This window comes from Uloborus diversus, chromosome 10 (genome assembly GCF_026930045.1).
Source record: "Uloborus diversus isolate 005 chromosome 10, Udiv.v.3.1, whole genome shotgun sequence".
Taxonomy (NCBI): domain Eukaryota; kingdom Metazoa; phylum Arthropoda; class Arachnida; order Araneae; family Uloboridae; genus Uloborus; species Uloborus diversus.
Window position 1 is genome coordinate 26,359,335 of NC_072740.1, and position 13,704 is coordinate 26,373,038.

General features: G+C 33.2%; 1 protein-coding gene across 1 annotated transcript in view; it reads left to right on the forward strand.

Annotated features, from left to right (window-relative positions):
* The window catches only part of LOC129231693 (tyrosine-protein phosphatase 69D-like), a 679,130-nt gene that overhangs the window by 643,666 nt on the left and 21,760 nt on the right, over positions 1 to 13,704 (forward strand). Inside the window, exons 17-24 of the mRNA XM_054866058.1 lie at positions 279 to 355; positions 3,547 to 3,681; positions 6,396 to 6,524; positions 8,979 to 9,133; positions 10,421 to 10,556; positions 10,696 to 10,845; positions 10,977 to 11,070; positions 11,677 to 11,753. Coding sequence (XP_054722033.1) covers positions 279 to 355; positions 3,547 to 3,681; positions 6,396 to 6,524; positions 8,979 to 9,133; positions 10,421 to 10,556; positions 10,696 to 10,845; positions 10,977 to 11,070; positions 11,677 to 11,753 — 953 coding nt within the window. The remainder of the gene's footprint in view (positions 1 to 278; positions 356 to 3,546; positions 3,682 to 6,395; positions 6,525 to 8,978; positions 9,134 to 10,420; positions 10,557 to 10,695; positions 10,846 to 10,976; positions 11,071 to 11,676; positions 11,754 to 13,704) is intronic.

Below are 13,704 nucleotides of genomic sequence, written 5' to 3' on the forward strand. Positions count from 1 at the left end.
ATTTTTCTGCACTTCTAGATCTATCTAGAAAACTATATTATAGCGCTAAAAGGTTCTTTCATCGTTTCTATTCATAACGCTTCCAAAGTCACTGTAAAAGAAAGCTATTTGTCTCTATAATTTACCTAAGCATATATTTATTACTGTAAGTTAACTAAATCAAATTGAACTCTTTCTTACTTATTACCTGCAATTGCTTAACTGTAAAACAATTTATGTTGAGTTTTATATTTTTATAACCATTCAAGACATTTATATGGCTTTGTTCTATTTTGTAGATGATCAAACAAGAGTTAAGTTACCACTTATTGAAGGCATTCCTGGTTCAGATTACATCAATGCTAATTTTATTGAAGTAAGAAAAATTGTTCTTTCTTGAAACGCGCGAGTTGTGAACAAATACAATCTTCTTGTTCGCAAATTACTAGAGACACAAGTATTAATTGCATTAAGCACTCAATTATTTCTAAATAAAAATATTTTTAAATATTATATAGATAAAATTATCAATCAAAGTTTTGATAAGCAAGCGACTTTACTTTACAAAGCAAATTCGACACTTCAGGATTATATGCAATACAAAGGTATGTTCTAATCTACACTGTGAAAAAATTTAGAAACGTTCTTGTAGAATTGAGCCGCTAATATTTTCTGCCAGTAACATATCCGGCAAAAACAGGAAATTTTCCCGTCATTATTCAGTAACCTTCCTGAAATATTTCTGAAGAATTCAGAAACCTTCTCTATAAAAGCCAGAAACGATTTTGGAATGAATCAGGAATCTTCGAAAGAAATTTGACCATGCTTTTAGTACAAGATTGGCCCCTTTCCTGATTGACCAGGAACAACTCTTAAGTATTCTAGTAAATAAGGCCAATGCTAATGCAGAACTGCAAGCTAATACCGAACAGATAATTTGCCTGCAATTCTTGCAAAGCTAGTTTCCAGAGATTTCACTTCGTCTTCCTTTAGGGCTCAGTCAATCTGGATAGGTTGCAAATGAGCTGAAGGCGAAACACTGAACTAACGCACTTAGTATATTTTGATACTGGTAGCTAAAAATATTTTTCACAACAGTAAGATTTCTGCATTCATGCAACTTGTAGCAATTCTGAAAATGATTTCTCAAAGATACTTGATTTTCTCAAGAAACAGGAGGGAACCTGTGAAATCGCGGAACATCGGAAATAATCTGTGTCGTTTCGTAATTTTCTTGCAGTGTATTTGAAATGCCTTTTTCTGTATTCGTAACCTAAGAAATAATTGTTTTAAGCATCCTGAAACAATAAGTATTTAAATATTTATTCATCATTTCACTTTATTTTCTTTTACTGTATGCTGACATTGCACTTGCAATCTTGAGCTACAAGTGCACGCAAGGGAGGATTTTGGGATTTCAACTTCTGTAGGTTTCGATTTGACCTTAAAAACTTCTTATGTTATCCGAAGTTTCTTTTCATTTTCTGGATTTTTTAGTTTTTTTCACATAATAATAAAAGAAGTATTCCATTAGCAAACATTTTTGACTTCCAAGTTTTTCTTTAGGAGTGAGGTGGAAGGGGGGGGGAGTCAAAAAATTAAGCATCAACTGGCTAGAATGTTGCAAAAATTAATTTAGAAATAGCTTTCTATAAACAAATAAAATAAAAGCTACCATTTCGAAACAGTGGCAATAAATATTCCAACAAAAAGTGTTCATATATATTTCAAGAAGAATTACCCCCCCCCCCCCCCCACGGGGTGAGCCACTAGAGTAACCTCCCCTCCCCCTACTTCCCGCACACACAATGTAAGAAATTTCGATACATTTCCGGAAGAAGACCATCGAAACTCCCCTCACTCTAACTTAACAAAAAATATTCTAAGTCTGCATTTTCAAAACTCTAAATCCAATCATTTTTAGGGAACCGAAACCCCTTCTTCCTGTGCATTCAAAAATCGTCTAGAATTTGACCCTTTTGAGAATTTAATTTCAAAAAATTGCAGTAGGAAATTCTTTGAATCTCCTCATACGTTGTGCAGATCATTTAAATTGCGTTTTTGGAGCTTAAATGCTGAGAAAACTACTGAATGAAAATCTCTGAACTCCATTCCTTTTCTTTAAGCTAAGAAAGATTGCCAAAAACTGCTTTTATAACACGCCAATTTTGAAAAATTTCTTGCGGGAGGAATGAACCACTAATCATCAAAGGACGTTTATAACTACGTTATTGAAATCACAATTTTGAAAATTGTTGTACCGAACCCCCTAACGTCTTTAAAATGGTTTAAAATTACGTTCTTAGCAATTCAATTGCGAATAATTTCCGGAGAACTGCCCCCAAGCCCGTCCCATCCTATTTCCTACCATAATCGAAGATCACCTATAACTGCGCCTTAGGAACTCCAGTTTTGAAATATTTTAGATGGAACGTCCCTGAGCTCCATCACTTCTTCTAAAGTTACCGAAAATGGTTTACAATCACGTTTAAGACATCAGTTTCGAAATATTTCCCGGAGCCGCAGAACCTCTCCCTAACGTCCCCCCCCCCCAAAAAAAAAAACCTAAATTTGCGTTTATGAATCTTCAACATTGAAACATTTCTGAGCAGAGGTCTGAACTCCTCACACCTTCTCCTAACGTCATCAAAGACGGCCTACAATTACGTTTGTAGGACTTCAATTCCAAACTGATTTCAGGAGAAGCGCCCCCGTTTTATCTAAATCATTGAAGATCATCTAAAATTGCACTTTTGGGAGCTCGAATATCGAAAAGTGACTGTGAGAGATTTCAGAAGCCCAATGCCTTTTCTTACGTTTCCAACGATAGCCAACAATCGCATTTTTAAAACATCGGTTAGAAAAGTTCTAGAGAAGCTTCTTGGAACCTCTTTCCCCTAATATCACCAAGGATAGTAGAAAATTGCGTTTTTGGAATAAAACTTTTTAGGGAGAACCCCTGAATCCCCCAATTCATGCTCAAATATCAAGCAGCTTAATCAACTAATGAATACATAACTATTTGTTGTCAAATTTTATCTACAATTTTAATTTTTATAATGGTCATTCTCCCTGCCTTTTTAATAACGTGAAGCAAGAAGATAGGAAAGAAAAAGACCTTGGAATTGAACCTTTTTTTTTTGCAAGGAAAAGTGAGCAATTTGGGCAGCTTCCACTATTTGAATGACTCTATAGAACTGCCTCAAGGAAATACTGCCTCGAATTCATTATAACGAATTAACTACATTAAATTTCTTTTATTACTACCACACTGATGTATGCAGCCTGATTCTCTAATACGCGTTTTTGTGCTTCTCAAGGATGATACATTCTAATTGCAGTCTGAGCAACACTAATTTGTAAATTGCCGTTTTAGTCAGCTCCTTTTATACTAAGGAACCAGTGCAAATTTAATCCAAATTGGCTCAATCGGAATGTTATCACTATTTCATGAATGTTCCATAATGTTTGGAAACCAGTATGTTGTGAACAATAAATCTCCTGTATGATTTTATGTAAAAAAAACCGAATGTTAACAAAGTTGAAAATTAGAAATGCCTTTTTTAGGGGTATAAAGGAAGAAAGACATTTATATGTGCCCAAGGTCCTTTAGATAGAACAGTCACAGATTTTTGGAGGATGCTTTGGGAGCATCGAGTAACAGTTGTGGTTATGCTTACTGGAATTGAAGAGCATGGTCAGGTTAGTATTATTTATTTATTTATTTTTATTCAATGCATACTCTGTCAAGAAAGTTTTGCAAAATTTTGTATTTAATCAAAGTGATAACATATATAAATATTACATGAATAACATTTCTATTAACCATTGTTTTTCATTTTCTTTTTTGAATGAAACAAGGAAGTTTAAATTCTCTTAACGGCTGTTTTGCTTTGACCAAAATTGGAAATGCAACCCTTATTTAGGCTTCAAATAGAGCCCAACGTAAAATAATAGTAATGGAGGATTTGCCCGAAAAGCTGTGTCAATGAATCTGCTGTGATTCTGCTAGTAGTAGGGGAGCCCAGAGTGTCAGATAAACATAGGGGAGATACCTTACATCCTGCCGAGTATTTACACCAAATGTTGGCCTTTTTCGTTGGTAGATGCGTCTAGGAAAGCCTGTCAGATTAGTAAAAAAAATTTGATCCTTAGATTTATTGAAGCGCGTCAGATTAAGAAAAGGTGGGTTGATTACAAGCTAAAGAGTGTACATTTACAAAATCTGACGATTTGATTGTAACGCAAGGGTGTGGGAGGGTTACAAAGTTGTAAAAAAAAACGTTGTGTGGATTTTCTCGAGCGAGGTAAATTTTTTTTTATGTTAAAGGAAATAATGCAAGAATTACAGAAAACGTATAATCTGCCGATTTTGACATGACTAACTATCACAAATCGGCTATAAAGATTGGCAAAAAGGGAGTCCAATGTGTTTTTGAAGATTTACTCGAGCGCGTCAGATAAACATAGGGGAGATACCTTACATCCTGCCGAGTATTTACACCAAATGTTGGCCTTTTTCGTTGGTAGATGCGTCTAGGACAGCCTGTCAGATTAGTAAAAAAAATTGATCCTTAGATTTATTGAAGCGCGTCAGATTAAGAAAAGGTGGGTTAATTACAAGCTAAAGAGTGTACATTTACAAAATCTGACGATTTGATTGTAACGCAGGGGTGTGGGAGGGTTACAAAGTTGTAAAAAAAAAACGTTGTGTGGATTTTCTCGAGCGAGGTTGATTTTTTTTTTTTTTTTTTTTTTTTTATGACAAAGGAAATAATGCAAGAATCACAGAAAACATATAATCTGCCGATTTTGACATGACTAACTATCACAAATCGGCTATAAAGATTGGCAAAAAGGGAGTCCAATGTGTTTTTGAAGATTTACTCGAGCGCGTCAGATAAACATAGGGGAGATACCTTACATCCTGCCGAGTATTTACACCAAATGTTGGCCTTTTTCGTTGGTAGATGCGTCTAGGACAGCCTGTCAGATTAGTAAAAAAAATTGATCCTTAGATTTATTGAAGCGCGTCAGATTAAGAAAAGGTGGGTTAATTACAAGCTAAAGAGTGTACATTTACAAAATCTGACGATTTGATTGTAACGCAAGGGTGTGGGAGGGTTACAAAGTTGTAAAAAAAACGTTGTGTGGATATTCTCGAGCGAGGTTGATTTTTTTTTTTTTTTTTAATGACAAAGGAAATAATGCAAGAATCACAGAAAACATATAATCTGCCGATTTTGACATGACTAACTATCACAAATCGGCTATAAAGATTGGTAAAAGGGGAGTCTAATGTGTTCTTGAAGATTTACTCGAGCGCGTCAGATAAACATAAGGGAGATACCTTACATCCTGTCGAGTATTTACACCAAATGTTGAGCTTTTTCGTTGGTAGATGCATCTAGGACAGCCTGTCAGATTAGTAAAAAAAATTGATCCTTAGAGTTATTGAAGCGCGTCAGATTCAGATCAGGTGGGTTAATTACAAACAAAAGAGTGTACATTTAAAAAATCTGACGATTTGAGCGTAACGCAAGGGTGTTAGAAGGTTAGAAAGTTACAAAAAAAAAAGTTTTTCTCTCCTAGCTGTCAGATTAAGAATATCCCTCAAAATAATCGTCAGATTTTAGGCTACCAATGACTGGACCAAAAGGCTGAACCTTCTGTGTAAAAATCCGACACGCTCGAATGTTTCAATATGAAGGTTTTTTTTTTTTTTTTTTTTTTTTTTTTTGCAGTGGTCAGATTAGTAATTTTTGAGTGGAGCGGCACCATTACTTGCGGAATCTCGCTGAAGTGCTAAATCTATTTTTGCTACCAGTTTTAAAGTAATCTCAGCTTCATCTGCCTCTAGCTCGGTCATGACTTTCCAGACAGATGAGTCTTTAACAAGGGCAAAACTGCAGTCTCTGGATATCGTGACCGGGCTGTCTTTATTTGCTTGTAAATCCGGTAGTGTCACAGAATCTAGGGTTAGAATAAAAAAATAAAAAGAGTATGAAAGTGAGAAATTTGAATTCGCATGAGAATTTTGATATAGTGATTTAGAAAAAGATTGTCTCATAATAGAATGTTGGAAGTGCTTATACCTTAGAGCAGGAGTTAGTTTACTGGAAAGAGCAAGTTCAATGATTAGCTTAGGAAACGCTGAGGCATATATCCCAAGTCACATGGTTCAAAGCTATGGTCTCTGGTTCAGCTACGACGAATGGGAGACACGTTTCACATGAAACGATGGAGAGAAAACCGATATCTTCCAATACTTTGCTTTAAAATATATCATGTGCATTGAGATCCTTGCTTCTAGATTTGAAAGCTTCAATCTCGTCAATATTTATCCCTTCTCAATGGTTTATACAAGTGTGTTTGTGTGTATTAACATAAATTATACGTACCAATTTATGTTTTAGGTGAAATGTGCCCAGTATTGGAGTGATAGTTGTGCAAAAGAGATTGAAAAGATGTTCGTTGTTACAGTAATTAGTACAAAAAGGTATTCAGATTATATAGTTAGAAGATTTCAAGTTGAATATACCAAAGTAAGTATATGTTCTAAAAGCCTAATAGTATGCACGATAATTCTGAATTGTTGTAAAGAAATTTTCGAAAAAATATTCGCTATTTACGTGAAAAACATTTCCTTCACTGCGAGCTAAAAGAAAATTCTCATAATTCCACGCAGTTCAGAAGTTGACTTCGATTCAGTCAATTTTTGAACTAAAATTTTAGTACGAAAGGGAATTTTGTAAAAATATTTTCAATTTCAGAATTTTACGCGATGGAAGAGCTAAAAAATTATAGTAATTTTTGTTAAAGATGATTCATTAATTATAAGAACATCAAATAATCAAAAAATTAAAGATATCAATAGTAAGTATTTGTCTCTTCGAACAGTATAATAATCATATTTGATATTAATTCACACTTTGCGTTTTTAACCTTCAATAAAATTAAAATTGAACGCACTGATAGGTCCCAAACCGAGATGTGTTTGAGTTAACAGTGTAGTATTTTAAAAAATCATGATCATATTTTCAGTGGTATAATCCTCAGTTGCACACTTTGAAGTATTTAAAAAATAGTCGTCAGATAGTACGTATTGACATAAAATCCGCGGATTATACAAAGAGCAACATTATACGAAAAGCTGATTCATGTAGTAAGAAAAATGCTGTTCATACTAAAAAATAGCTTCGTATATCTTTTCACTATGCATTGTGGTTTGTACTACTAAGAAAACAGTTGAAAATATCGTGAATCGAAACAGATGCTAAAAGATTGTTGCCCAGTTACAGCAAAACGCTGATGTACTACGTAACACATGGAATCTAAGAATATATGAATAAGCAACAAAATCAAGGTTTTCAATACGCGAAAGCCGAATGGGAATGGTTTTGAGCAAAATGGCGCCGTTCTTCGTTTATTTTAATCCTTGTGGCTGAGGTCTCGTATAATCTATACCCCAGAAAGTTTCAACCTTTTTATGATAGATTATCCGCGGAATACAGTTTGAAAAATTACGGGATATATGTTTCAAAAGTCTTTTTGATGCTAGCTGCATACGAAACTATCAATAACCATATATTATGACTGAAGCAACAATGAACATAATGTAATCCATCATACAAACATAGACACATCAAGTTGCACTATTGTACAACCGCCACACTCTATCTCTTTTTGGCATGTTTCTGGATTCACCATTCTCTGTTGAAAAGATTATCCATTTTGGGGCTACTCTACGAAAAAGCAGACATTTTGTCTGCACGGAACAGGATTGTATTTAATTTTAAAACATATAATATGCAAAAAAAAGTAAAAAATGCATAAGAAATCACACGTGTACAGGATCGTCGCTAGGTCAAAAAACTGGGGGGTTGTACGCATTTGACGGCCACTTAATAGTTTCAAACGCATGTTCCAATATGCAGAGAGAGAGATTTAGCTTCTGGTTTAGCAGGGATTTTCATTTTACTAATACTAGACCTTAGTACTAGCAATATAAAAATACCAGTTTACACCAGTTATATCAGTTAAGTTACTCCGGAACAGTGGAGGCAGCTAAGATCCAACCAATTTTATGGGGTAAGATAACACAAAATTTTTTAGTGTTGTTAGAATTAAGAACTTTAAGGCTGATGTCCAAAAGCGTGTCTCACACGTGACAGGTAAACTTCATGGAAAAACAAAACAATTAGAAAGGAAATTAGAAAAATGTTTTGCTTAACAAATCACATGAGGAGTCTGTTTACTTTTGCTAGGTCAACAAATTTTCAACTTTCAGCATTTGTTTTTATGCACATATGTGAAATCATAAGGAATATTTAATCCAAATTGTCCACCGCGGGACCGTGGAATCACTCAATGACATAATTTGTGGGTCAAGAATCTCGAAAGTACGACTTAAATGTGGACCGAAAAGTGGAAGAATTTAAAAATTTCAGGTTATCGGGAATGCAAGCGCAACAGGTTTTTCGCGTGGGGTTTTTTCATCTTGCCAGAATGTGACCGAGTTTTCTGGATTCGGTTGGATTATCGAGTGCTGAGTTCCCCCTAATGATAAGGACAAAATTTAAGGGCTGCTAGAGGGGACAATAAGAAGCAAGAATCATATAGGAACATATGGTTGCAAACGCAATGCTGACACGCTACATGAACTAAAGCCAGCAACTGAAGGATACAAAACAGGTCTGAAATTTTTAACACAAAGTGGATTTTACGCAACATTTTAGTTTTTAAGAAAGTTTTAAAGCAGTTGTAAAACGTTACGAAATTGAAGCTCGTAAAACGCTAAACTTTAGACGATCTGAAATGGCATGGCAGGAGGGGGGTTCAGGGGAAAGAGGCGTTCATAATTTTACTTTCTGAATTAGTTGTGCATATAAGACTAATTTATTAATGTTCTGTACTGACCCATAAATAATACAAACTAACAGTATCAAGATTATAGTAATTTACTTCCTATTTATGAGTGTTCTTTTTACTTGTTTTAGGATGGTTTAACGGAAGAACGAGAAGTGCTTCATTTTCATTTTGTTTTATGGAAAGATTTTTTAGCTCCAGAACAGCCATCTTGGTTGCTACGCTTTATAAAACGTGTAAATGAGCATTATTGTTCGGACAGAGGTCCACTTCTAGTCCATTGCAGGTTGGTTGTTCAGTTTGAAAACAAGTTATTTCATTTAAATAAGTGTTTAAACAAACTATAACTATTTTCAAGTAAAAATAAAGATAATCTTCTATCGGGGGGCAGTAACAGCAAAGAGAAGGCACATATAAAGAGAGAACACGACTGCCCAAAATTAAAAAATACTATTTTAAAAATTATATGCTAAAATTTCACGATTTTAAGCAAATCTTTAAAAAAAAGATGTGTAATTTTTACATTTTCTGTTAAAATCTTCTGCATTTTTTTTCTTCATTTTATTGCTACTAAAAAGGATTTCTTACAAGGACATGAATTCCTGCCAACCCTTGATCGATCACGCTGCTCTTTATTGTTATGTAACACGAAAATATATATACATACAGTAAACAGTCAGTCATTATTTCAGTTTTTTTTTTTTGGAAACATGGCTCAGTTCATAAAGCAGCAAATCAATTTATAACTTAGTCGCCGTAAGAACCAGAAAATAGACAAGTCTCATAGAAACATTGTTGCCGCAACGGTAAACACGTGTTTACTTTCAAACTCAATAAAAACACAATGGTAAAAATCGCAAAGCACTTAAAGTGTCGTAACAGAACTAAACAGCTGAATAATAACTGGCAATAACTCTACAGATCTTGTTATACTTTCGTATGAAAATCCTGAGAAATTTTATTACATTCCAGTTATTAATGAGGTTCAAAAAGTCACCAAATGGGACCAAGCTTCACAATATTTTGTGATTTCCCACCAAATTTCTACCAAAACGATATGAGATGATATGATATCCTTTCTTAACTGCTAGCTACGTTGGAAAACAACTTACAAGTAAAGCTTCGAGAATTGATATATATATTACAAAATTTTAAATAAAAACTAATAGAATAAATACAAAAATTTAGCTAAACTACAACAAATTAGGCACATTAAAAGGTGAAAATGACACATATGTTTTTTATATTACGTTTATAAATGTAATGGATTTCTGTGGATAAACTAAGATAGAGAATTAATCGTTTTTCCATTGTTACCTTATATTGGTTGCATCAGAATGGTTTCGTATTTACTTATTTTTAATGAAAAAAAGTATCATAAACTTTTTAGTAAATGGAGAATTGAATGATTTTTAACTGTTAAATTTTATATTTTAACCCTGTGTTTATTTTAAGCTCCCTTATTTTCTTTTTATTTTAAACCTGTAAATATGTATCATATTTATTATATTATGCTGCTTATTTATTATTATATGCTGTGACTTATGATTTCTCCCATTTTCACATTTTACAGTGCTGGTGTAGGGCGTACTGGAACGTTTGTTGCCATTGATAGCCTATTACAGCAGTTAGAAGAGGAAGGTCGAATAGATGTATTTAGTCATGTCAGTACGTTGCGGCACCAGCGAAACTTTTTGGTTCAGTCATTAGTAAGTTTTAGGTTAAAATGCTTTTTTAATTAGTATTAAAATGAATGTTACGCAAAATATGTTTTTGCATCACAGATCATTATTAACTGTTTCATACAACATGTAGTGCCTTTCATTGTGTTATTATTTTCCATTGCAGAAACAATACATTTTTGTGTACAGAGCACTAATGGAACATGCACAATTTGGCGACACAGAAATTGAAGTTAGACATCTTAGGGACCACTACGAAATACTAAAAGAAAAAGTCAGGGATACTGATAAAACTGGTCTTTCCATCGAGTTTGAGGTAACACTTGAAAATAGATTGAAAATTTTTATTTTCAATTTTTAGATTTTCATTTATTTTATGCGAAAAGATTTCCCTCTGAATGTAAAATGGTTTTTAAATTTTATTTCATTCTAAACTTTTCCCACCAGAAACTTGGCGAGGTAATTGAAGATCCCAAAACCTGTTGCGTCGGAACTATGGATATGAATGTTGGAAAAAACAGATATGATTTTATAATTCCTTGTAAGTATTTTTGCATACCATCAAAGAAAGGTATGGTAAAAAAGTGGAATCCTTTCAACTATAGAGGTCATCTGAATTGTATAAATGTCATGCATGTATTCAGCCAAAACTTATATTTTGTTATTAAAAGTGTTTTTTTGTAATTAACTCAAATGTGTACAAAATACAAAAATATACTTTTTAATTTTAATTCTATTGCAAAATATTGCTTCTTTTGTTTATTCCTGTTAGAAATACTCAATATGTTCTGGCTATTCGATTGTAATTCCTACAATCGAAGTAAGTAACGTATAGTATTTTTTCTTAAGAGATTATTTGACTCAGTTTTATTATTATTATATTATGTTGCTTTTGTTAATTTGGGATATTAATCATTATGTTGAATGGTAGGTATAAATTTTATATTATATCTATAGAAAAGTGACCTAACTGTTGCCTGCTGTGGCATTCAAAGTAAGTTGGTATGATCTGTATTATATTTGCTCTGCATTTATGTTAGAAAATATTCTAATTTATACTTTTCTTTTCAGAATTTACTCACAGCGTATAATGATTGTTTTGACTATACTTCTCTCAGATATTAAATCTGTTATTTTATCTTTATAGATGATCTTAACAGGGTCATTCTACCTCCTTCACCATCACGTGATCATTCTTCATACATCAATGCGTCATTCATACAGGTAATTTAAATGGATAAATTTTGTATTTATTTTTTTCTTTATCCCGCTTTATATAATATATGTTAGAAATATAATATGGACTTTACCTGCTAAATCAGTACAATCGTTAAGACGTAATTCAGGAACGATGAAGATTCGGATTTTTAAACAAAAATTCACGTCACTAAGTCCAGTAGCGTAAAAATGCACTAATAACTATGGAAAGAAACGTGTTCTGGGGATTTATTAAAACGCGAAGTTTAGATATTTTAACAGCATAAAATGGCTTATTTTTTCCTACCATGAAAATATGCGAGTTTTGCGTTTCCCTTCCCATTGGAATTTTTATTAGTTTTAAACTTTTTTCTCCTAGAGCCTTGCTTTCCTAGGAGCGAACCGCCGATCGTCGGCGTCGCTTCTCGCCAAGGGAAAAACTTGATTCTTCTGCGCATGCGCGCCCGAGCTAAATCGACGTCGTCAAGGGCCACGCCGGAATCCGCTTGACTTTGATTTCAGCGTCACAGCGAGGAGCGACGTCGAAGATCGGCGATTCGCTCCTAGGAAACCAGGGCTTAGGGAAGCTTTTCGCACTTTGCCCCCTTTGTTTTCTGTATATATATAATTTTTCACTTATAACTTTCCTATTGATTTGTGGGTAATATACTGCTTTTATTTCAGTTGACGCTTGATTCAACGAGCATCTCGATTTTGCGAACTATTTGGTAGTCTCGAAAAACCTTCCATTGAAAAAAAAATTTTTTTTTCGATTGTTTTTCAAACTAGAAAGGGCAAAAATATTTTTTGCAAACTCGAGTTAAGGTCAAAAAAGCTCTTTCCTAAGAATCCCAGCACCTGAAACAGGCAATTTCAGAGAAGATATTTCCTTTCGTTTATAAATAGTAGTTTCATCATTACCCGTCTTTACTTTTATTTCTTTAATTTAAAAAGGGGTTTTTTTCCGCACAACGAAAAATGTAATATCTATTAGTATCGTTAGATCTTCCCATTGGAATATGCGTAACGTATGTTGTACATACCTCTCGATACGTTTCAATTTTACGAACACTGTATTTTACAAACTTTTTTCCGAAGTCCCAAGGAGTTCGTAAATTCGAGAGTATGTAACTGTATTGCAGTGCTGTTTAACTATTATATTATGTTGTTCTGTTTTGCTCAAAGATGAGCTTTTTATTTTTAAAAGGTCAAGCATTCTTTTATGACAGATATTCATTATTAATTTCAAAATGTTAATTGCATTGCATGTTAATGACTTCGAAGACAAGCCATGACAAAGACATTGCTTGCGCATGAAGTACTCATTGTTTTCATTTTGTTAAACATTATACATTACATTAAAAACTCGTAAATTTAAATAAAGAGGCATAATGTTAGATTTTCACAGTAGACAAATTTTCGTTTTAGTGGGTTGAAATAAATTTTAACATAAAAATTTATAGGATAAGCATTATATATATCTATAATAATACTAAGCAGAAAAACTTTTTTGAACGTGTAAAATTTTTTAATTAGTTCTGATAGAATATACATTTATAAAGGATATCAGAACCTTATTTTTCTTTCAAAATGCTCACCAAAACTTTATTTATTACGAATTCTCCTTCGATTTATTTTATTTTTTGTATAAATCAATTTATTTCCTACTATGCCACTGCAATATAGGGTAAGTTAATGTAATAGGCACATAACACTCAAAATTTGCATTTATTGCGTTTCCTCATTTCAATGAGCTGAAAACACAGGCAAAAGCATAGAACTTTATTCAATTACATGGATATTATTTTCAGTTATTTCTATTTTCTCAGTTTTTCTCTTGATTTATGCTTTTATTGTCGCCTTTTTTGCTGAATGTGTGCTTATGTTTCATTCTTCTACCATCAAATGAATGAACAAAGCAATGAAAATACTACTCGTGATAATAAATTTGCTTTCGGTCATTAAAACACAGAAAATT